This window comes from Macaca mulatta, chromosome X (genome assembly GCF_049350105.2).
Source record: "Macaca mulatta isolate MMU2019108-1 chromosome X, T2T-MMU8v2.0, whole genome shotgun sequence".
In the NCBI taxonomy this organism is placed as follows: Eukaryota; Metazoa; Chordata; class Mammalia; order Primates; family Cercopithecidae; genus Macaca; species Macaca mulatta.
In genome coordinates this window covers 77,149,618-77,171,881 of record NC_133426.1, presented here as the reverse complement: position 1 = coordinate 77,171,881, position 22,264 = coordinate 77,149,618, and the positions used below count along the sequence as shown (strand labels likewise).

General features: G+C 35.4%; 1 protein-coding gene across 1 annotated transcript in view; it reads left to right on the top strand.

The window, feature by feature from the left end:
• TEX11 (testis expressed 11) overlaps window positions 1-22,264 on the top strand; it is a 290,530-nt gene that overhangs the window by 167,387 nt on the left and 100,879 nt on the right. Inside the window, exon 14 of the mRNA XM_015127634.3 lies at window positions 7,881-8,018. Within this exon, the coding sequence (XP_014983120.3) occupies window positions 7,881-8,018 (138 nt within the window). The remainder of the gene's footprint in view (window positions 1-7,880; window positions 8,019-22,264) is intronic.

Here is a 22,264-nt window from a genome sequence, read left to right as displayed (position 1 = left end):
TGGGAGGCTGAGGCGGGGAGATCACAAAGTCAGGAGATCGAGAACATCCTGGCTAACATGGTGAAACCCCGTCTCTACTAAAATACAAAAAATTAGCCGGACGTGGTGGCGGGCGCCTGTAATCCCAGCTACTCGGGAAGCTGAGGCAGGGGAATCGCTTGAACCCAGGAGGCAGAGGTTGCAGTGAGCTGAGATCGCGCCACTGCACTCCAGCCTGGTGACAGAGCAAGACTCTATCTAAAAAAAAAAGAAAGGAAGGAAGGAAGAAAGAAAGAAAGAGAGTATTACAATTGTGCAGCTTACTGCTTTGAGTTTCCAGGATATAGCACAAGAAGGGGATCTGAAGCAGAGCCTGGCAAGCGTCCTGATTTGAGATGTAGCTGAGTCTGAGGAGACTAAGGCAGCTGGAATTTATAAGACAAAGTACTGAAGAGGACCACATAGCATAGATTAGGCATTGTAGAAGAAAAGATTGATAAACTTGAAGTCAGAGCAAAGAAGCTATTCAAAATTAAACACACTGAATAAAAGACTTAAAAGAGCTTCAGTGAGATGAGGGTCCTCTTCCGATGTTTAGCACAGTTCTGATCAGGACATACATGAAGCAAAATTACCTGAAGCTAGGAGAATAACCATCTAAAAATATTAGAGGGAAGAGTGCCTAGCACTCACATGGGGTTGCAAATAAGGCCTGTTCTTATCACCTAGTCTGGAAAACCTCTAATTCATGGGGCATTGGGTAGAAAACTCAGAAGTGTCTTGTCTCAGAGGAGGGGAATAATTAGTCCTACACTAAGTCCTGCTCCAGAACTACCTTAAAAACTATAAAAGTATGGTGTGAAAAGATCAAATTGATCCCAAGGAACTTAATTGCTTCCCAGAGCAGAGTTCAAGAATATTTATAGGAATATAAAACTGTACAGCACCCAACAGGATAAAGTTTACAATGTCTGGCATCCAGCAAAAAAATTACTGAGCATATGAAGAGGCATGAAAACACAACCTATAATGAGGAGAATAAGCAATCAATTGATACTGACCCAGAACTGACGTAGAAGTTAGCATTAGCAGAGGACATCTCTTATGATTCTATTTCATGCATTCAAAGTTAAGTAGAGGCATGGAAGATATATAAAGACCCAAATCAAACTTCTAAAGATGAAAACTATGTTTAGGATGAGAAGTACATTGGATAGTATTAACATCATATTAGACATTGTAGAAGAAAAGACTGATGAACTTGAAGTTGTAGCAAAGAAGCTATTGAAAATGAAATACACAGGGAAAGCAAACCTTAAAAAAATTAAAAGAGTTCAGTGAGGCGAGGGACAATTTTAGGTAGCTTAATATACGGGTAACTGGGATTCCCAAATGAGGATGGAGATAATAAATATTTGAAGAAATAAAACTTTCAAAACTTAATGAAAACTCTAAATGCACAGATAGAAAAGTATTAACAAACCCCGAACACAAGAAATACAAAACGACACCAACGCACATAATCAAAATGCTCAAAACCAATGATAAAGAGAATGTCCTAAAAGCAGCCAGATAAAAATGGCACCCTATATACAGAGGAGTAAATTAAAGAGAACGTCAGATTTCTTGTCGGAAGCAATGCAAGCAAGAACTCAGTGGAGCAGCATCTTTAAAATAATGAAAGAAAATAAAAACCTGTCAGCCTAAAATTCTGTATCCAGCACAAATATTGTTTAAAATGAAAGTAGTTGGTACAAATGTGAAATAGTGTAGCCACTATGGAAAACAGTATGGCAGCTCCTCAGACAATTAAAAATGTTAGTACCATATGATGCAGCATTTTCACTTTTGCTTATATATCCAAAAGAATTAAAAGCAAGATATTTGCACACCCGTGTTTATAGCAGCCAAAGGGTGGAAGCAACCCAAGTTCCATCAACAAATAAGTGAATAAATAAAATGTGGTATACTCAAACAATGGAATATTACTTAGCCTTAAAAAGCAAGGACTTCTGATACATGCTATAACATGGATGAGCCTTGAGGACATTATGCTAAGTGACGTAAGCCTGTCACAAAAAGCAATACTGTATGGTTCCACTTACATGAGGTACCTAGAGTTCAAATCTGTGGAGAAAGAAAGTAGAATGGGCTGGACGCGGTGGCTCACACCTATAATCCCAGCACTTTGGGAGGCCAAGGTGGGTGGATCACTTGAAGTCGGGAGTTCGAGGCCAGCCTGGCCAACATGGTAAAACCCCGTGTCTACTAAAAATACAAAAATTAGCTGGGTGTGGTGGTGCACACATATAGTCCCAGCTACTCAGGAGGCTGAGGCAGGAGAATCACTTGAACCCAGGAGGCCCATGTTGCAATGAGCCAAGATTATACCACTGCACTCCAGCCTGGGCAACAGAGCGAGACTCTGTGAAGGAAAGAAGGAAGGAAGGAAGGAAGGAGGGAGGGAGGGAGGGAGGGAGGGAAGGAAGGAAGGAGGGAGGGAGGGAGGGAGGGAAGGAAGGAAGGAAGGAAGGAAGGAAGGAAGGAAGGAAGGAAGGAAGGTAGGAAGGTTTCCAGGGGCTAGGAGGAGGGGAAAATGTGGAGTTGTTTAATGAGTATAGAGTTTCAGTTTTACTAGATGAAAAAGTTCTGGAGATTGGTTGCAGATTAGTCAATTTTATGTTATGTGTTTTTTACCATAATAAAAATATGTTTTTAAAAAATGAAAGCAAAATAATCTTCCAGACATTTAAAAGCTGAAATAACTAATCACTCAAAGGTCTACATTACAAGGAAGTCCTCTGAGCAGAAGGAAACTTACACCAGATGGAAATATGAATCTATAAAAATGAATTAAAAATACCAGAAATGGTACTATATGAGTAATAGATAAGATTTTTTCTTATTATTACAATCTCTTTAAAAGATAGTTTATTGCTTAAACAAAAGTAATAACATTGTATTCTACAGTTTATAACCTGTAAAAGTAAGATGCATGACTAGAACATATAGGCCAAGAAGAGAGAAATGGAAGTATACCATAAGTGAGGTGGTGTAACATCACTTGAAGATAGATGATGATAAGTTAAACATATATACTATGTACCCTAAAACAACCATTAAAATAGCAAAACAAAGAGTTTTTTTTAAAATAAGATAAAATCAAATCATAAAAGTATTCAAATAATCTAAAATAAGGCAGAAAAAGGAAGGAGTGATCAAAAACGGTGGCACAAATAGAAGACAAATAGCAAGATGATAGATTTACATCTAAGCATATTTTTAAAAAACCACATTAAGTGAAAATTACCTCAAGACCCCAGTGAAAAGGCAGAGATTGTCAAACTAGATAAAAGAGCAAGACCCAAGTTTATGTACTGCTTAAAAGAAATGTACTTTAAATATAAAGATATGAATTGGTTATAAACAAAAACATCAGAAAAATATAGAGAGACAAGATTATTCTAAAATTTATATATAAAACAATGGAATGAAAATAACCAAGACATATTATTAAAAAGTCAAAAAATAATAGATGCTGGCAAGGTTGTAGAGAAAAGGGAACACTTATACACTGTTGGTGGGAGTGTAAATTAGTTCAACCATTGTGGAAAGCAGTATGGCTGTTTCTCAAATAGCTAAAAGCAGAACTGCCATTCGACCCAGCAATCCCATTACTGGATATATACCCAGAGGAATATAAAGCATTCTATCATAAAGCCACATACATGCAAATGTTCGTTGCAGCACTATTCACGATAGCAAAGACATGGACTCAGCCTAAATGCCCATCAGTGGCAGACTGAATAAAGAAAATGTGGTACATATACACCACAGAATATTATGCAGCCATAAAAAAGAAAAGATCATGTCTTTTGCGGGAACAACGATGGAGCTGGTAGCTATCGTCCTGAGAAAACTAGCACGGGATCAGAAAGCCAAATAATGCATATTTTCACTTATAAGTGGGAGCTAAATGATAAGAACTTATGAACACAAAGAAGGAAACAACAGACACTGGTGTCTACTTGAGGGTGGAGGATGGGAGGAGGGAGAGGAGCAGAAAAGATAACTATTGGGTACTGGGCTTAATACCTGGGTGATGTAATAATATGTACAACAAACCCCTGTGACATGTGTTTACCTATGTAACAAACCTTCACATGTACCCCTAAACCTAAAATAAAAATTATAAAAAGAAAATAGTCAAAACAGTCCTGAGAGAGAATAGAACAGAAAGAATTACTCTATTCAATTTCAACACTTTTAATATAGCTACAGTGATCTAGACTGTGTGGTATCATTAGAAAGACAGAACCATAGATCAATGGAACAGAATGGAAAACCAAAAAATAATCCCACACAAATACGCTCAACTGATTTTTGAGAAAGCACAAAAGTAATTCAATGGAAAAAGATGGTGTTTTCAACTAATGGTGCTGGAGAAATTGGACATCCATAGAAAAAAAAAAACCCTTGATCTCAACTTCACACTGTATACAAAAATTAAATACCTTACAAAATTAGATGTAAAATGTGCACCTATAAAACTTTTATAAAAATACATAGGAGAAAATCTTCAGGATCTAGGCTAGGCAAAGAATTACTAGACTTGATTCAAAAGCATGATGCAAGTAGGGTGCAATGGCACATTCCTATAGTCCCAGCTACTTGGGAGGCTAAGGTGAAGGATTGCTTGAGCCCAGGAGTTTGAAGCCAGCCTGGACAACACAGAGAGACCTGGTTTTTAAAAAAATAAGTAAATAAAATTTTTAAACATGATGCATAAAAGGAAAAATTAATAAACTGGATTTCATGAAAATTAAAAGCTTTTGCTCTGTGAAAGGTCCTGTTCACTCTCAGGTCCTCACCTCCAAGATTGACAAAGAAAGAAGGAACAGCAGTTGTGCCAGAAGGGTCTATGGCCATGTGCAGCCTATTCCCTGCATGAACTGCACCTGATATGTGACTAAAGAGAAGGCTGTTAGGAAGTTTATCATTCAAAATATAGTAGAAAGCCAAGTGTGGTGGCTCATGCGTGTAATCCCAGTGCTTTGAGAGGCTGAGGCGGGAGGATTGCTCGAGCCTAGGAGTTTGGGACCAGCTTGGGCAATATAGAGGAACACCATCTCTACAAAAATAAAAAATTTAGCCTGGTGTGGTAGCATGCACCTGTAGTCCCAGCTACTCAGGAGGCTGAGGCAGGAGGATCCTTTGAGCCCAAGAGTTTAAGCCTGCAGTGAGCTGTGATCATGCCACTTCACTCCAGCCTGGGTCACAGAGCAAGATCCTGTCTCAAAAACTAAAAACAAAGAAAACAACAGAACATAGTAGAGGCCACAACTATCAGGGAAATATCTGAAGCCAGTGTCTTTGATGTCTATGTGCTTCCCAAGCTGTTTGTGAAGCTACGTTACTCCATGAGTTGCACCATTTGCAGCAAGGTAGTCCAGAATCAATCTTGTGAAGCCCGTAAGAACCAAACACCCCAACCCTGATTTAGACCTGTGGGTGCTGCCCACCAACCTCCACCAAAGCCTACATATGGAGCTGATTCCTTAAGGACTGAAAAAAAGCTATCCTCTGAAGAAAATAAAGCGAAAATTATACTTAAAAAAAAAAAAAAAAAAGAGATCCCGTTTAATGGATGAAAAAAGCTACAGACTGGGGGAAAAATTTTCATACCATGTGTACAATAATGGGCTAATAGCTCAAACGAACTCTCTAAACTCAACACATAAAGAAAAACAACTCAAAAATTAGCAAAGGATATGAACAGACATTTCACCAAAGAGGGATATGTGCATGACAATGAGCACACACAAAAAAAGATGACTTATGAGTCATTAGGGAAATGCAAATGAAAACCCCAAGGAGATACCAATACATCATTCTTAGAAAAACCAAATGGAAAAGATTAACCATACCAAATGCTGATGAAGATGTTGAGGAACTGTAACTTCATGGTGGAAATATAAGGTAGTACAAACAGTTTGGAAAATAGTTTGGCAGTTTTCTAAAATGTTAAACTTGCCCCTACCATGTGATCCAGCCATTTCAATCCTATGTATGTACAAGAGAAAAGGAATTATTTATCCATACAAAAAGTTGCATGTAAAAGCTGATAGCAGCTTTATTTGTAATAGTTAAAAACTGGAAACAGCCAAATGTCCATCAACAAATGAGTGGATAAACAAACTGGTATATCCTTCAATGAAATACTACTCAGCAATGAAAAGGAATGAACTATTGATAGATGCAATAATGGGGATAAATCTAGAAACTGTTTTGCTGAGTGAAAGGAGCCAGGCAAAAAAGTATTATTACATATTAGATGATTGAATTCTACAAAAGCCTATAAAATAAAAATTAATAGTTACAGAAAGCATATCCATAATTGCTTGGGGGATGAGAGACCAGAATGAGCTGGATTGAGGGATTACAAAGAAAACTTGGTTGTGATGGATGTGTTCACTCCCTTGACTGTGTTGATGGTTTTAGCTATATATATATATATATATATATATATATATATATATATATATAATTGTACAGTTTAAATATGCATAGCGTTTTGTATGTCAATTGTACCTCAATAAAACTGTTTTCCAAAAAATGTTATGGTAGGTTTTATAGGAGAAAGATGTGAAGAGAAAAAAGGGAACAAAGTTTGAGAAACAAAGAATTAGACCCAAGAGAAGGAAAGAGAATCCCTTATAAGAGCATGTAGAGACCTAGGCCTTATGGTTAGGCACTGCAAGATAGAATGATACTCGTATTTTCTTTTAGAAAGCCTTTATTTTTTTGCTTAATAGGTGAAGAACTACTTCAGAATTCCCATTCTTCTATTGATTATTTTTCTTTCCTCTCATTTTCCAGTCTTGCTGAATAATTTTCTTAAAACATCCACTTCCAACACTGGAGAGGAATGTAGTCTTAGTTCTAATGGACTATTTCTAATATGACATGTTTCTAATCTACTATGACTAATGTAATAGTCAAAGGCAGTGTTTTACCTATTCAGGACAATTATTTCTAGTTGAAGAGGATGTTTTGTTCTTTGAAGGTCCTAATGGCTCCTATTCTTAATTGGAAAATATGAAGCTTCTTGATAGGGTACGAGGGAGTCATTTACCTTACCTTGGTTTATAAGCAGTCTCAGTTTTCTTAGATTAAGAAATAATTATCCAGGTTATTTCTATCAGATTTTCCCTAGCTAGCTTCTTACCATTGAAAATTTTAAAGTTACTCAAGAGAAAAAAGTACTTTTGTATAAAAATACAGCAGAATCAATTACAATAGTAAAAACCCTGCAAATTCACTAACTAGCTAACATTAAGAAAATCATTATATATTTGATTAAATGTTATGTATCTCTTAAAATTGATTACTGTGAAGACTACATAGCAACATAGATTAATATGTACAAAACAAAATTAAATGGAAAGAATAGTACATGAAATTCTATATAAGCTATGATTACAACTAGGTAAATATACAAAAGAATAAAGTTAAAATTGAACATAGATAAATGAAAATAGCTACATTAACACGGTGAATTATGGGTGTTCTCTTTCAAAATTTTTATCGTTGTTGTTTTAATAACTTTTAAAATATATTTTAAGTTTTCTGGGGTGGTTCACTACACTCTTAGAGTCTTCATCCTATGCGTGAAATTTCTAATGTGTAGGAAAAAGAAAGAATATTGATTGCCACTTTATCTAAAACTTATGTTGGCAAAGACTGATAACAAAATGCACTTAGAACCCAGTATAAAGGATATTGTGTTTTGGTTGCCTAAAAAAGAAACCAACAGCATCTTTTATTTGTTTCTAGAGGTGACTTGGGAAAGGTAGGGTAGCAACATCGCTGTGATTTTGTTGTTTCTTTTTAAACTTTAGGTACAAAATTACGCTGATGCTCTACAATGGTACTATTATTCTCTGAGGTTTTATTCACCTGATGAAATGGATCTGGACTTCGCCAAGCTGCAGAGGAACATGGCTTGCTGTTACCTGAATTTGCAACAACTTGATAAGGTCCTTTGATTTATCTATTTTCAGAGGTAGCAAATGTTCTTATGTGCAGTGGCAGAGAGATAAATGCCCTACTGTGACTTCTTGGCTGTTAGTTTAGGATGTTTGAGAGTTCCCTCAAATAGAACAAGGTCAAATTGACATTTTCTTGATTTTCATACTGAAAACATTGAGTGAAACTTCCCAAAGAAAGAGAGACTTTGGAATACTATTAATTCTATTACTTACCCTTTATTTTTCACACCCTATTCTGAAAGGTAATATACCATTGGAACTCCTGAACAAAGTTATCTGCTACTAACCATCTGTAATATTGTCCTTTGCAGCAAACTAAATTTTGAAGTACACATTTTTGTCAAGCATTCATTGAGACCAAATACTTGGATGAAGTGGCCATTCTTTCACTTTCTAGGTTATCTCTTGCCTTTCCAGCCACCCTAGAAAATGTTCTTTAACTGATTTCTTATCAGGACAAAATTCTAGAAGGTAAAGAAGATAAAAGCTTGTTTAAAGATAGAAAGTAAATACTTTCCAAAGCAATTAGGACATTTCTTCCTTTGGGTATCATACGGTATACACATAATGAGGGGTATTGGTTCTTGGAAGGACAAAGAGCTGGAAAGACAAGTGTGGACCCAAATGAAATATAAAGGTTTTTGTTGCCTTTCAAGTTTTAAATGACAGGTCTAACCTTTGTTCACCTAGTTGATTAAGGGTAATGATTCCAGATATTTTCTTTGAAGGTTTATTTTTGAAGGATTGTTTATCTGAGTTAAATACTTTAGATTTTCTTTCAAGAAAATATTTGCTATTTAGTTTATATGTTATAAATTCACAGCCCTGGAAGAGAACTTGAAATGTTGCTTAATTCATCATAGTGTTGCACAGGCTAGCATTTAACTGTTTCAGAAAATAGTTACCTACAGTTTAAGATCTAAAAGGAAGATGATCATGTAGATTTTGTTACCTAATTCTGCACAGGACAGCACTGTTTCAGAAAGGTAGTTGCCTACTGTTTACTTAAAGACCAATAAAGAAGGCAATCACAGAGCTTTTATAACTTCCATGATTTATGACACAGTGAGCCAGGCAGCTTGGGAAGGACCTATATCTGGATGTAGACATGCTAGTTGGGGAATGGGTGCATTTACAGGCCAAGGGAGGATATCTAATCAGCCAGTCAGGAAAGAAAGAAAGAACACAGTACCAGACATTGTGCTAGGCTCTGAGGTTACAGAGACGAACAAGGTATAGTTGCCTTCAACTCACCCAAGCAGCTGACATCATGGTATCCTAATGGGCAGATAAGCAGAGCATGGCAATGAGAGAAATCTAAATGTTGGAAATATTCTCTAAGTCAAGCACACAGGTGGTTGACATCACATAAATATAACAGCAGGGAACAGGGTTTCAATCACAGAGATTTGGACTCTGAGACAGTACACAAATCTTTGAGGATTGGGAGTGTGTGCAGACATACTAGAAAGAGCAAAGCAGATCTCCAAACCTAAAAGGACCAGGATATGAGACTGTTTTTAAGAGCATAGCCCCTGCATAGAGCCAAACAGGGAAGCAGTGACCAGAAGAGGAATACAAGTTGACTAGATACAGTTTTCTGAGACTTGAAGCAATGCTACTTACATCTCTTCTAATGTCAAGTTTGGTCCTAGAGCCTAGTATAGGGCTGAGTTTATAACTGGAAATTCAAGTGGTATTAATAGTGAGGTTAGGAAGAATAGGAGAACAGTAAACCAGGCGTATTTTAATGATGTGTACTCAATATGTAACTGTATCATTTATGGCCAGATTAGTGGTGAAGCCAAAGGATATTTTGAATATGTTCAAGGTAACTTTGTTGATTACTGTCAGTATATTTCTCCATTTCATCCTTCTTGTCTTGAATTTAGCAGACATTGATTGGATACCCTCCATATGCAATGAATATCCTCTTATGCACTAGGACAGACAGAAAGATGAAAAAAATACACAGTCCATCATATTTTAATAATCCCACCTCACCAGTGTCTGACCTTTGTTAACTTTCATTGTCTTTCTTCACTCCTTCCTTTGAGCTGCTTGAGCTTTGTTGGGAAAATTTATGAAACCATGTTTATTGGATCTGCTAAAATTTCATGTTTTTCCAGCTAGGTAGTCAATACTGACTCTTGTTGAGTTTTTAATCACATTCCCCACAGTGGTAATTCCAAAACATCTTTTTCTGCCTTAAGCACCCATGCTTTCTCCTTTGTTGCAGCAAAAGACCTTATTGTGTGATTTGCTGAGCTTGTAGCCACTGACATGAACTTCATCAGTTTCTCACCTCTTCACCCATCCTTTCTTTTCTCTTACCTACGAGAAAGAAGTAACTTTGTCTGGGGACCTTAATCTACAGATCTCAACCCTAGCTGTTTAATAATTCTCTATCATTCTCTACTGTTTCTTTTATTTTCTTTCTTTTATTTATTTATTTATTTATTTTTTGAGACGGAGTCTCACTCTTGTTGCCTAGGCTGGCGTGCAATGGTGCTATCACAGCTCACTGCAACCTCCACCCCCCGAGCTCAAGTGATTCTCCTGTCTCAGCCTCCCGAGTAGCTGGGATTACAGGCATGGGCCACCATGCCTGGCTAATTTTTTGTATTTTTAGTAGAGACAGGGTTTCACCATGTTGGCCAGTCTGGTCTCGAACTCCTGACCTCATGACCTGCCCACCTCGGTCTCTCAAAGTGCTGGGATTACAGGCGTGAGCCACTGCGCCCGGCCTACTGTTTCTTTCTCCTGTTAATATAATTACCTTGAAGTCTTCTTTATCCAAAAATCTTCCTTCAACTTTGTAATCCTCCTCAAATTTCAGTTCTGTATCCTTCTTTTTGTTGCCAAACTTTCTAATCCAAAAGTACTGTCTATATTTTTTAGTGTTCATTCATTAAAAAATATTTATTTATTGTCTCCTATGTGTTAAGTACTGTTGTAGGCACTGGGGATATAGTAATGAATAAAATATATAAAAACCTTTATCCACATGGACAAATACTGCTGTCCCCATTATTTTTCACTGGGAGAGGCAAACAATAAAAAGATAAATAAGTATTATGTTATATTATAGGGGTCAACAAACTTTCTGTAAAGAACCACAGTAAATATTTCAGGTTTTGCAGGCCATACAGTCTGTGTTGAAACTAATCACCTCTGTTGTTGTGCCTTGAAAGTAGCCATAGACAGTATGTAATCAAATTGGTATGGCTGTGTTCCAATAAAACTGTATTTTGGAATACTGAAATTTGAATTTCATGTAATTTTCATGTGTCATAAAATATGATTCTTTTGATTTATTTCAGTCACTTAAAATGTAAAATTGTTCTTAACTTATGAACTGTACAAAAAATATGGTGGGCCAGATTTTGCCCAAAGGCTATAGTTTGTTGACTCCTGGTATATTAAATATTGATAAGTGCTAAGGAGAAAACTAAGCAGGAAAGGGTGACATTAAATGTTTTGGAGGAGGGTGAATGGTTGAAATTTTAGATAGAGTGGTCAGGGAAGTCCTCACTGAGAGGATTGTTTTTAAGTAGAGACCTGAGGAAAAAGAGCATTCCAGACGGAGGGAATAACAACTGCAAAGGCCCTAGGGTATTTAAAGAATGGCAAAGAGACCACTGTGGCTAGAGCCGAGGGAACATTAGGGCAATTAGGAGATGTGATCAGGGAAGTAGTGGTGTCTTAGTCTGTTTCGTGTTGGTATAATAGAATACCTAAGACTGAGTAATTTATAAAGAAAATAGGTTTATTTAAGCTCATGATTCTGCAGGCTGGGAAGTTCAAGGGCCATGGTGCCGGCATTTGCTTGGCTTCTGGTGAGGGCTTTTGTGCTGGATCAAAACATAGCAGAAAGTCAAAGGGAAGTAGACTCATGTCAGGAGACATAATCCAAGGGGCTTCCTGGGTTTATAACAACCTACTTTCATGGAAACTGTTTCTGTTTTATTTCCTTGTATACTATGTTTGTCCTCAACTGGAGTACTTGCTGCTGCTTAGCCATGATCTATGTTTTCTACCTCAGTATCTTTTTTCATGCTTCTTGATTGCAAATTACCTCTTTCCTGCATACCTAAAAATTCCCTTTTCAAAGCCTAGCTTAAAATTCCCTTTTTCAAAGCCTAACTCTTAATGACATTCTTAGCTTCCTGAGGAAATTTCCTTGTCTTGCCTTTCCTCCAAGACTTTGTAACAGTTCTGTTTATCCCCAGATACTTACTTTCTGCATTATATTTTAGTTATTTCTATACCTGTCTTAGTCATCTATTGGACTGTCAGTCACCTCCTTGAGGATAGAGACCATATCTTATCTTTATTTGCCCTTGTACCCAGCATAGTGCCTAATGCATAGTAGATGCTCATTACATTAAAATTAGTTATAGAGACTCAATAAATACCTGTCAATCAACTTCCTCTGATAAAGGAATTCCATTTCCTCATGCTATTTCTGTCCTTGCTACTATGCATAATTGGAAATTAATAGTGATTAAGATCTGTGAGTGCTCTTTGATTATCAGAACTGAATGGGATTGTATTATTAAAAATCATCCCACTATAACTTTCTCCAGCTCAGCTCTTTTATCTTTTGAGGGTGAGGAGAACACATTTTATTTTGATTTAAAATGAAATATTGAATCATAGGTCAGAAGTTAATTTGGGCAGGCAGGCCAAAGGAGTTGGGAAATAGATTCCTCTGAACTTTTAGTAGATTAGGTTACAGATTCATTAGCTCACACACTTGGCAACATCTTTTTGAGATAACAATGCTAATTATAGATCATTTCTTTGGTTTGTTTTCTAAATTGTATAAATACAAATTTTTAAATTGCTATTATCCATTCAGATATCTTCAGTACTTTGCATGAGACAATATTGAACAATGTCGTTTCATAGGTATCGACTCTGCCTTTGAGGTGTTTGTAGTGCCTTAAGCCCAGTAGCATGATTTTGCTATATTATTTTTGAGGATTTAAAAATATTTGGTTTGTGCAAGTCATAGGCTTGAATGGATTAAGGATGAGGGAAATGAACTTGGGTTCTAAATACAGAAGCAATTTATCACACCTTGGGATTTTGCTGCAAACCATAATAAAACCTTAATGTTAGTTGACAGATGGATAATGACTTGTTTTGGTGATAATCTGTGTAAGTTAATGGGAATGCACAACTGGATACTCTTTAGCTCAGTACAGAAGTCTCATCCTCAGCTTGCAACTGCAGTTTAGGTACATGAATGTCATTAGTACTACTATAGTTTGATAAAACTGAACCACACTCTTAAACCACAGAATGGCCATAAGACTTACAACAGCCACAAAGATGAGACTATTCATAGAATATGTGACCTAAAGTGAAGACAGTTATGTCTCATGTGCTGATTATATATTGTTTCTCTTTACCATATAAAGTTCAAAAAATCATGCCCTTCTATTATAGGACCAAAAATGAGCTTGGGACCAGCAGACATAAACTAGTGATATTCACTAGATGGCACTGTGGCCTCTGTACTTCATCAGCTTGTGCTTGACTGATTCTGAGTTTTGTTTTGTAATTCTTAGGTAGATGTACCTTTCCCACAAATGCATCTATATGGATGTAAAAAAAAAAAAAAAAAAAAAAGCACTAAAGAAACATCAGATGAAGGTCAGCTGTGACTTATTTGATACAGCTGTACTGTAAAAATACCCTAATTGAGATTTCAAGTCAACGAATATTGAATGTCTAATCTGTGCCAAGCACTATAGAATAAGTAGAAGACATGATCTATTCTGTAAGTGAGCCTAAAATATTAATGCAGAAACAATATTTACATATATAAAATAATTAGAAAACAATAAAATACTGTTCAATCACTCATCATTGTGTGGTATATACCAGATGAACTTAGAATAGGATTATATAGATGAGGACATTTGTGAATATTGATTGAATGTACATATGATGTGAAGCTGAAAAGAGTAACTGATTTGTTAGAAGATAGAGTCAGATCTTAAGGGACCTTAATAGGTTGAAATGATGAGCCTATTCTAGCAAGACCAAGACAAACAGGAAACAACAAAACATCCTCTAATTGGATCCCCAAAACCAATTGTACAAGAACAAAATAGATAAAATACGGCTTTAACAGCAGCATATGTGAATCACTTGTACATTTGATTGACTATAAGCACTGCATAAGCCAAAAATACTAAGAAAGTTTACTCAAATTAGGTTGAATCAATAGAGATTTAATGTATAGAAGGAGAAAAAGTGGCAATTACCCTCTATTCTGCTCTGGTTAGAATATATCTGAAGTACAGATTCAATCAAACACAGACTGAAAATATTCAGAAAAAAAAATTTAAAAAATAGCAATACAACATAGAAAATAATGCAAATATAAAACAATACAGTGTAACAACTATTTACAGAACATTTACATTGTATTAGGTGTAAGTAATCTAGAGATTATTTAAAGTATACAAAAGGATGTGTGTAGGTTATATGCAACTACTATAAGGAACTTGAGCATCTGCAGGTTGTGATATCTGAGGGTGTCCTGGAACCAATCCTCTACAGATACTAGGGAACAGCTGTATAGACAGCTCTTGACTTACAAGGGTTCGATTTAGGATTTATCAATCTTATGATAGTATGAAAGCAATACTCATTCAATAAGCTCCTCAAGTTACCATGGGGTTATGTCTGGATAAATCCATCATAAGTTGAAAATGCACTTCCTACTTAGGATATTTTCAGTTTACCATGGGTTTATCAGGATGTAACCCCATCATGAGTTGAGGAGCATCTGTATTGTATTGGATTGAGGGGCACCACTTATGAAGGAGGATATTGACAAACCCAAGTGTGCCAAGAGGAAGGCACTCAGGATGGTGAGAGCACTAAACACCATCTTATTTGAAGAACAGTTAAAGGAAGTGTGGATGTTAAACTTGGGAAATGGAAGATTTAGGAGAACATGATAGCTTTTTTCTAATGTTTGAATGACTGTCAGGGAGTAAAGAAATTAAATTTATTTCATGAATGTTTCCTTGGTTGAGACCTACAAAGAGTGAGATTTTGGATTATCATAAGGAAACCCTTTCTAATGATTTGACATACCAAAACACTGAAATGGATTTTCTTAAAATAGAGTGAATTCTCTCTTCTTGAATATATTTAAGTAAAGACTGAATGACTTGGTATAAATGTTATAGAGGAGATTCAAGCATCAGAAGAATTTTTTGACTAAGAGAACTTTGAGGTATCTTCTGCCCACATTTTTCTAAAATATCAGTATAACCTGATAAAATTTATTATAGTCAAAGAGGATTTTGTGGGGGACTAGGCTCATTAATCACTGAATTTTAAAACTAAAGGAACCCTTACAAGGCATTACTAATTTATTTTAAAATGAATTTATAAAAATATAACTTAAATACAAAAATGCATTCATTTTAGGTATAGTTCGATGATTTTGACTAATTTATACCCCAAATTTACCCACTACCATGGTCTAGATATAGAAGACTTCCATTATCCCAAGAGATTTCCTTGTGTTCCTTCCCAGTCGATCCTCACCTCCACTCCCAGCCCCAGGCAATGACTGGCATGCTTTCCAAAACTATAGGTTAGATTTATCTTTCGTAGAGTTTCATATAAATGGAATTATATGGTATGTACTTCACCTGTTTTTAAAATCTGGCTTCTTTCACTCAAGTTTAGAATTTTAGAGAATCACCCTTGTTGTTGAATATATCAATAGTTTTTTTTTTTTTTTATTGCTGAGTAGTAGTCCATTGTGTGGATATACCACAATTTGTTTATCTGTTCATCTGCTAATGGGTATTTTTGTTGTTTTCGTTTGAGGCTATTATGAATAAAGCTACTATGAACATTGAAGTACAGGTCTTTGTGTGGGTGTTTGTTTTGGTTTCTCTTTGGAGAAACCAAAGTTTCTAGAAATGAAATTGCTGGATCATATGATAAGTGTATTTTTAAGTTTATAAGAAACTGTCAAGCTGTTTTCCAAAGCAGCTGTACCATTATACATACCTACCAGCATACCAGCAATGAATGAGAATGCCAGTTCATCTACATCCTTGTCAACATATGGCATTTCCAATCTTTTAAGTTTTAACTGTTCTACTAGATATGTTATGGGTTTTCATTTAATGAAATCAAATTTATTATATTTTTCTTTTATGGTTTATGTCTTATTGTGTCTTAGTTAAGAAATCTCTGCTTACATCAAAATGGCAAAATAATTCTTCTATGCTTCCTTCTAAAAATTTTATACTTTTAGCTTTTGTGTTTAGGTCTGTGATCTATCTTGAATAAAGTAAGTGTGTGTGTGTGTGTGTGTGTGTGTGTGTGTGTGTGTGTGTGTGAGAAATAGATCGTTTCATTTTTTTTTCCATGTAGACATCATGTTGTTCAAGCGCCAGTATTGAAAGACTATCCTCTCTCCATTGAATTGCCTTGGCACTTTTGTCAAAAATCAATTGGTCATAAGTGTTTGGATCTGTTTCTGGACTGTATTATATTTCATTGGTTCTAGATATCTATTCTTATGCTAATACCTCATTCTCTTGATCATTGTAGTTTTATAGTAAGTAGAAAACTTAAGCTGTGTAAATCCTTTGTTCCTTTTTGGAATCATTTTGACTATTCTAGATTATCTACATTTTCATTTAAATGTTAAAATTAGCTTGTCAACTTCTACAAAAATGCCTGCTGGAATTTCGATTGAGATTGCATTGAATTTAAAGATCAATTTGGAGACAGTTAACATCTTAACAGTATTAATAAGTATTCCAATCCATTAATACAGTGTAGATCTCTACTTATTTAGGTCTTCTTTAATTTCTCTCATCAATATTTTGTAGTTTTCAAGCACAAAAATCTTGTATATATTTTGTTAACTTTATCCTAAAGAATTTATGTTTTTGATGATATTGCAAATGATCTTGGTCTATTAATTTCAATTTCCAGTTTTTCATTGCTAACATATAGAAATTCAATTGATTTTTTTCAATTATGGTAAAATATATATATATAACATAAAATTTACCACTGAAAGTGATTTACAGTTAACCATTTTAAGTATACAGTTCAGTGGCATTAAGTACAGGCACATTGTTGTAAAACCACCACCACCATCTGTCTTCAGAACTCTTTTTATCTTGCAAAACTGAAACACTATACCCTTTAAATAAAAATTCCCCATTTCCCCTCCCCCTAGTCCCTGGAAACTACCATTCTATGTTCTGTCTCTATGATCTTGACTATTGTAAGTACTTAATATAAATTGGATCATGTAATATTTGTTCTTTTGTGTCTGGCTTAGCAAATTGTCCTCAAGGTTCATCCATGTTGCAACATGTGTCAGGATTTCCTTCTTTTTTAAGGTTGAATAATATTTCATTGTATGTATATACAGTCACGTGCCATATAACATTTTAGTCAATGATGGAACACATATACAACAGTAGTCCCATAAGATTATAATGGAGATGAAAAATTCCTATCACCTAGTACTTGCTATACTATATTTTATTGCTATTTTGTTTTATTTTCTTTTATTTTTTGAAACGGAGTCTCAGTAGTACAATCTCAGCTCACTGCAACCTTCACCTCCTGAGTTCAAGTGATTCTCCTGCTTCAGCCTCCCAAGTAGCTGGGATCGCAGGCATGTACCACCACACCCGGATACTTTTTGTATTTTTAGTAGAGACGAGATTTCACCATGTTGGCCAGGCTGGTCTTAAACTCCTGACCTCAGGTGATCCTCCCATCTTGGCCTCCCAAAGTGTTGGGATTACAGGTGTGAGCCACCACGCCCAACCTTTTATTGCTATTTTAGAGCACATAAAACAAAATTAACCATAAAACAGCCTCAGACAGGTCCTTCAGGAAGTATTCCAGAAGAAGGCATTATCATAGTAAGTGACAGTTCCATGCATGTTATTGCCCCTGAGGACTTTCCAGTGGGACAAGATGTGGAGGTAGAAGACAGTGATACTGATGATCCTGACCCTGTGTAGGTCTAGACTAATGTGTTTGCTCATGTCTTAGTTTTTAACAAAAAAGTTTGAAAAGTCAAAAAAGATTTTAAAATGTTAAAAATCAAAAATCTTATAGAATAAGGATATAAAAAGGAAATATTTTTGTATAACTGCACAATGTTTGTATTTTAAGCTCAGTGTTATTACAAAATACTCAAAAAGTTTTTTAAATGTTAAAAAGTTTATAAAGTTAATGTAAATGACGAGTTAATGGGTGCAGCACACGAACATGGCACATGTATACATATGTATCAAACCTGCACGTTGTGCACGTACCCTAGAACATAAAGTATAATTAAAATAAATAAATAAATAAATAAAGTTACAGTAAACTACATTATTGAAGAAAGAAAAATATCATTTTATAAATTGAGCATAGCCTAAGTATACAGTGTTTATAAAGTCTATAGTAGTATACAGTAATATCCTAGGCCTTCGCATTCACTCACCACTCACTAACTTACCCAGAGCAACTTCCAGTCCTACAAGCTCCATTCATGTAAGTACCCTATACAGGTGTACCATTTTTTATCTTTTATACTCTATATGTACTGTACTTTTTCTAGGTTTAGATATGTTTGGATATACAAATACTTACCATTAAAATTGCCTACAGTATTCAGTACAGTCACATGCTGTAGAGATTTGTAGCCTAGGAGCAATGGGCTATACCATATAGTCGTGTATAGTAGGCTATACCATCTAAGTTTGTGTAAGTACACTACGGTGTTCGCACAAAGATGAAATTGCCTAATGGCACATTTCTCAGAATGTACCCTTGTTGTTAAGTGACACATAACTGTACCACAGACACTTGGGTTGCTTTGACATTTTGGCTATTATGAGTAAATACTTCTACGAACATAGATATTACAAGTATCTTTTTGAGTTCCTGCTTTCAGGGTTTTTTTTAGTATTTACCTAATAATATAATCTTTGGATCATACGGTAATTCTATGTTTAGCATTTTGAACAATCATCATACTTTTTTCCACAATGGTTGTACCATTTTACATTCCCACCAGTAATACACAAGTATTCCAATTTCTCCACATCCTGGTCAACACTTACTATTTTTAAGTTTTTTGACAAAAGCCATCCTCATGGGTTTGAAGTGTTCGCTTATTGTGTTTTTGATTTGCATTTCCCTAATGACCAGTGATGTTGAACATATTTTCATGTGCTTATTGGCCATTTGTGTATCTTCTTTGGAGAAACGCCTATTGAAGTCCTTTGCCCATTTTTAATTGGGGTTTGTATTTTATAGTGGTTGAGTTGTAGGAATTATTCATATATTTCAGATATTAACCCCTTACCAAAATATGACTAGCAAATATGTTTTCACATTCTGTGGGTTGTCTTTTTCTTAGTGTCTTTTGAAGAGCAGTAGATTTTTAAAAATTTTTGATGAGGCCCATTTATCTGATTTTTCTTTTGCCGACTGTGCTTTGGGTGTCATATCCAAATCATTTCCAAATCCAATGTCATGAAGATTTTCGCATGTGTTTTCTTCTAAGACTTGTGTAGTTTTAGCTCTTATGTTTACACCTTTAATCCATGTTGAGTTAATTTTTATGTGTGATATAAGGTAAAGATCCAATTTCTTTCTTTTGCATGTGGATATCCTGGTTTCCCAGCACCATTTGTTGAAAAGACTGTCCTTTTCCCATTGAATAGTTTGGGAACCCTTGTCAAAAACCATTTCACCATATATGTGAGGGTTTATTTCTGGGCTCTCTATTACATTCCATTGGTCTATATGTCAGTCCTTATCTCAGTACTATACTGTTTTGATTACTATATCTTCATAGCTAAGTCTTGAAATCAGGATCCCTTGAAACTTCATATGAATTTTAGGATGGGTTTTTGTATTTATGGAAAAAAAATGCCCTTGGAATTGTCACAGGGATTACATTGAATCTGTAGATCACTTTGGGTATCTTGATTTTTTAGTGTTTATCTTTTACTGTGGTAAAATATACATTATCTTCATTCCTTCTTAACTTCAAATTTTTTCTTCTTTTTGACTTTTAGTCTCTTTTGGCATTATTGGCTGTATTTATTTACTTTTGACTTTCTTCTTGTTAGTCTTCATTTCTGAAATTACTTCTTTTACTTCTAATATTTTCCTTAGCTCTACCACCTCATTTCTGAGTTTTTCTAATTATTACTATGGTTTTGTTTGTTTGTTTGTTTGAGACTGAGTCTCGCTCTGTTGCCCAGGCTGGAGTGCAGTGGTGCTATCTCGGCTCACTGCAACCTCCGCCTCCCAGGTTCAAGCAATTCTCCTCCCTCAGCCTCCCGAGTAGCTGGGATTACAGGCACCCGCCATCATGCCTGGCTAATTTTTGTATTTTTGTAGAGATGAGGTTTCATCATGTTGGCCAGGCTGGCCAAGCAGAGCTCCTGACCTCAGGTGATCCGCCCTCCTCAGTCTCCCAAAGTGCTGGGATTGCAGGTGTGAGTCACCATGCCCCGCCTCTAATTCTTATTTATGTTGATCTTTCATATCTTGTATCATTTTTAAATGTGTTTAGCTCATTTTGAAATAGTCAGTTATGATTTTGACCTTTTTTAAAGCACATTTTTGTGACATGCTTTCATTTTCTGTGGGGATACTTTGCTGCTGCTGCCTTTTTTTTTTTTTTTAACAACTTTTTAGAGTATTTACCTTAAAGCTTTACTATTTCTCATTTTGATGTGAAATTAGTTTTCCTTAACTTATAAAAAGGTAGACATTTAGAAAGTGTTACTACTTCACAGAGCTCCCTTTCTTGTTTTCGGTTTGGTTTGGTTTGTTAGTGTTTAAAAATAAGGCAACTTTTTTTCTGAGATTTCCTGGCTCTGCTTCTCCCTGTCTTTTGGTGTACACCCACACTGTCCAATGTGATAGCAATGAGGCATGTGTGGCTATGTACATTTAAATTTAAATTAATTAAAATTAAATAAAGTTATAAAAATTTATTTCTTCAATGGCAGTAGCCACATTTCAAGTGCTAAATAGCCATGTGTGACTAATGACCATTCTATTGAATAGCACAAATATAGAACATTTCCACCATCACAGAACTCTATTGGACAACACTGATCTATACCTTTTCTTTCATCTTTGTTGTCACTGTCCTGTTCAGTTTTTTATTGTACTCTCAGCAGTTTCTCCTTAGTGCGGAGCCTGTCTCAGAGGCATATATATATATATGCCATATGTATATATATGCCATATATATATGCTCATATGGCATATATATATACACACAGCTACCTTTGCTAAAGTCTCTTAATAATTGTAATAATTTGCTTATAAATTCTTCTGGGTTGTCTGCATATCCAATTATATAAGTTGACAATTGTGTTTCTTCTTTTTCAATATGCTTTATATATTTCTTGTCTTATTTTGTCTAATAATTCAACTACTATGTTGAATTAAAGTGGTGTTTCGGATTTAAAAGGTAAAGCTACCATAAATTGCCATTAAGTATGATGTTTGCTTTAGGGTTTTTTTTGTGTTGTTGTTGTATAGATACGGTATTAGTTCCCTAGGGATGCTATAACAAAGTACTACAAATTGGGTGGCTTAAAACAACAGAAATGTATACACTTATAGTTCTGGAGGCTGGAAGTCCAAAATCAAGGTGTCGATAAAGCTATGCTCTCTCTGAAGACTTTAGCAGAGGATTCTTCCTAGATTCTAATGTTTGCCAGTAATCCTTAACTTGTAGGTTCATCACTCCAATTTCTGCCTCTGTCATTGCATGGTGTTATTACTGTCTTCTGTCTTCATATGGTGTTCAACTATCTGTGTCTGTGTCCAAATTTCCCTCTTATAAGGACACCAGTCATTGGATTAAAGCTCATCTTATCCATTATGACCTCATCTTAACTTGACTATATCTACAAAGACCTAATTTCTAAATTAGGTTGCATTCTGAGGCTCTATGATGGGCACGAATTTTGGAGGGGACAATATTCAACCCAGTACAGATAACATACATCAGATTTGGGAAGTCCTCATCTATGGCTCATTTGTTAAGAGGTTTTATGTTTTGTTTTCTTGGGATGATCATATGATTTTTTTTCTCCTTTATGTCACTAATGTGTTGAATTATATTGATGGAGTTATTTATTGATTTTTTTTTTTCTGAGATTTGCCCTGTCAATCTGGCTGGA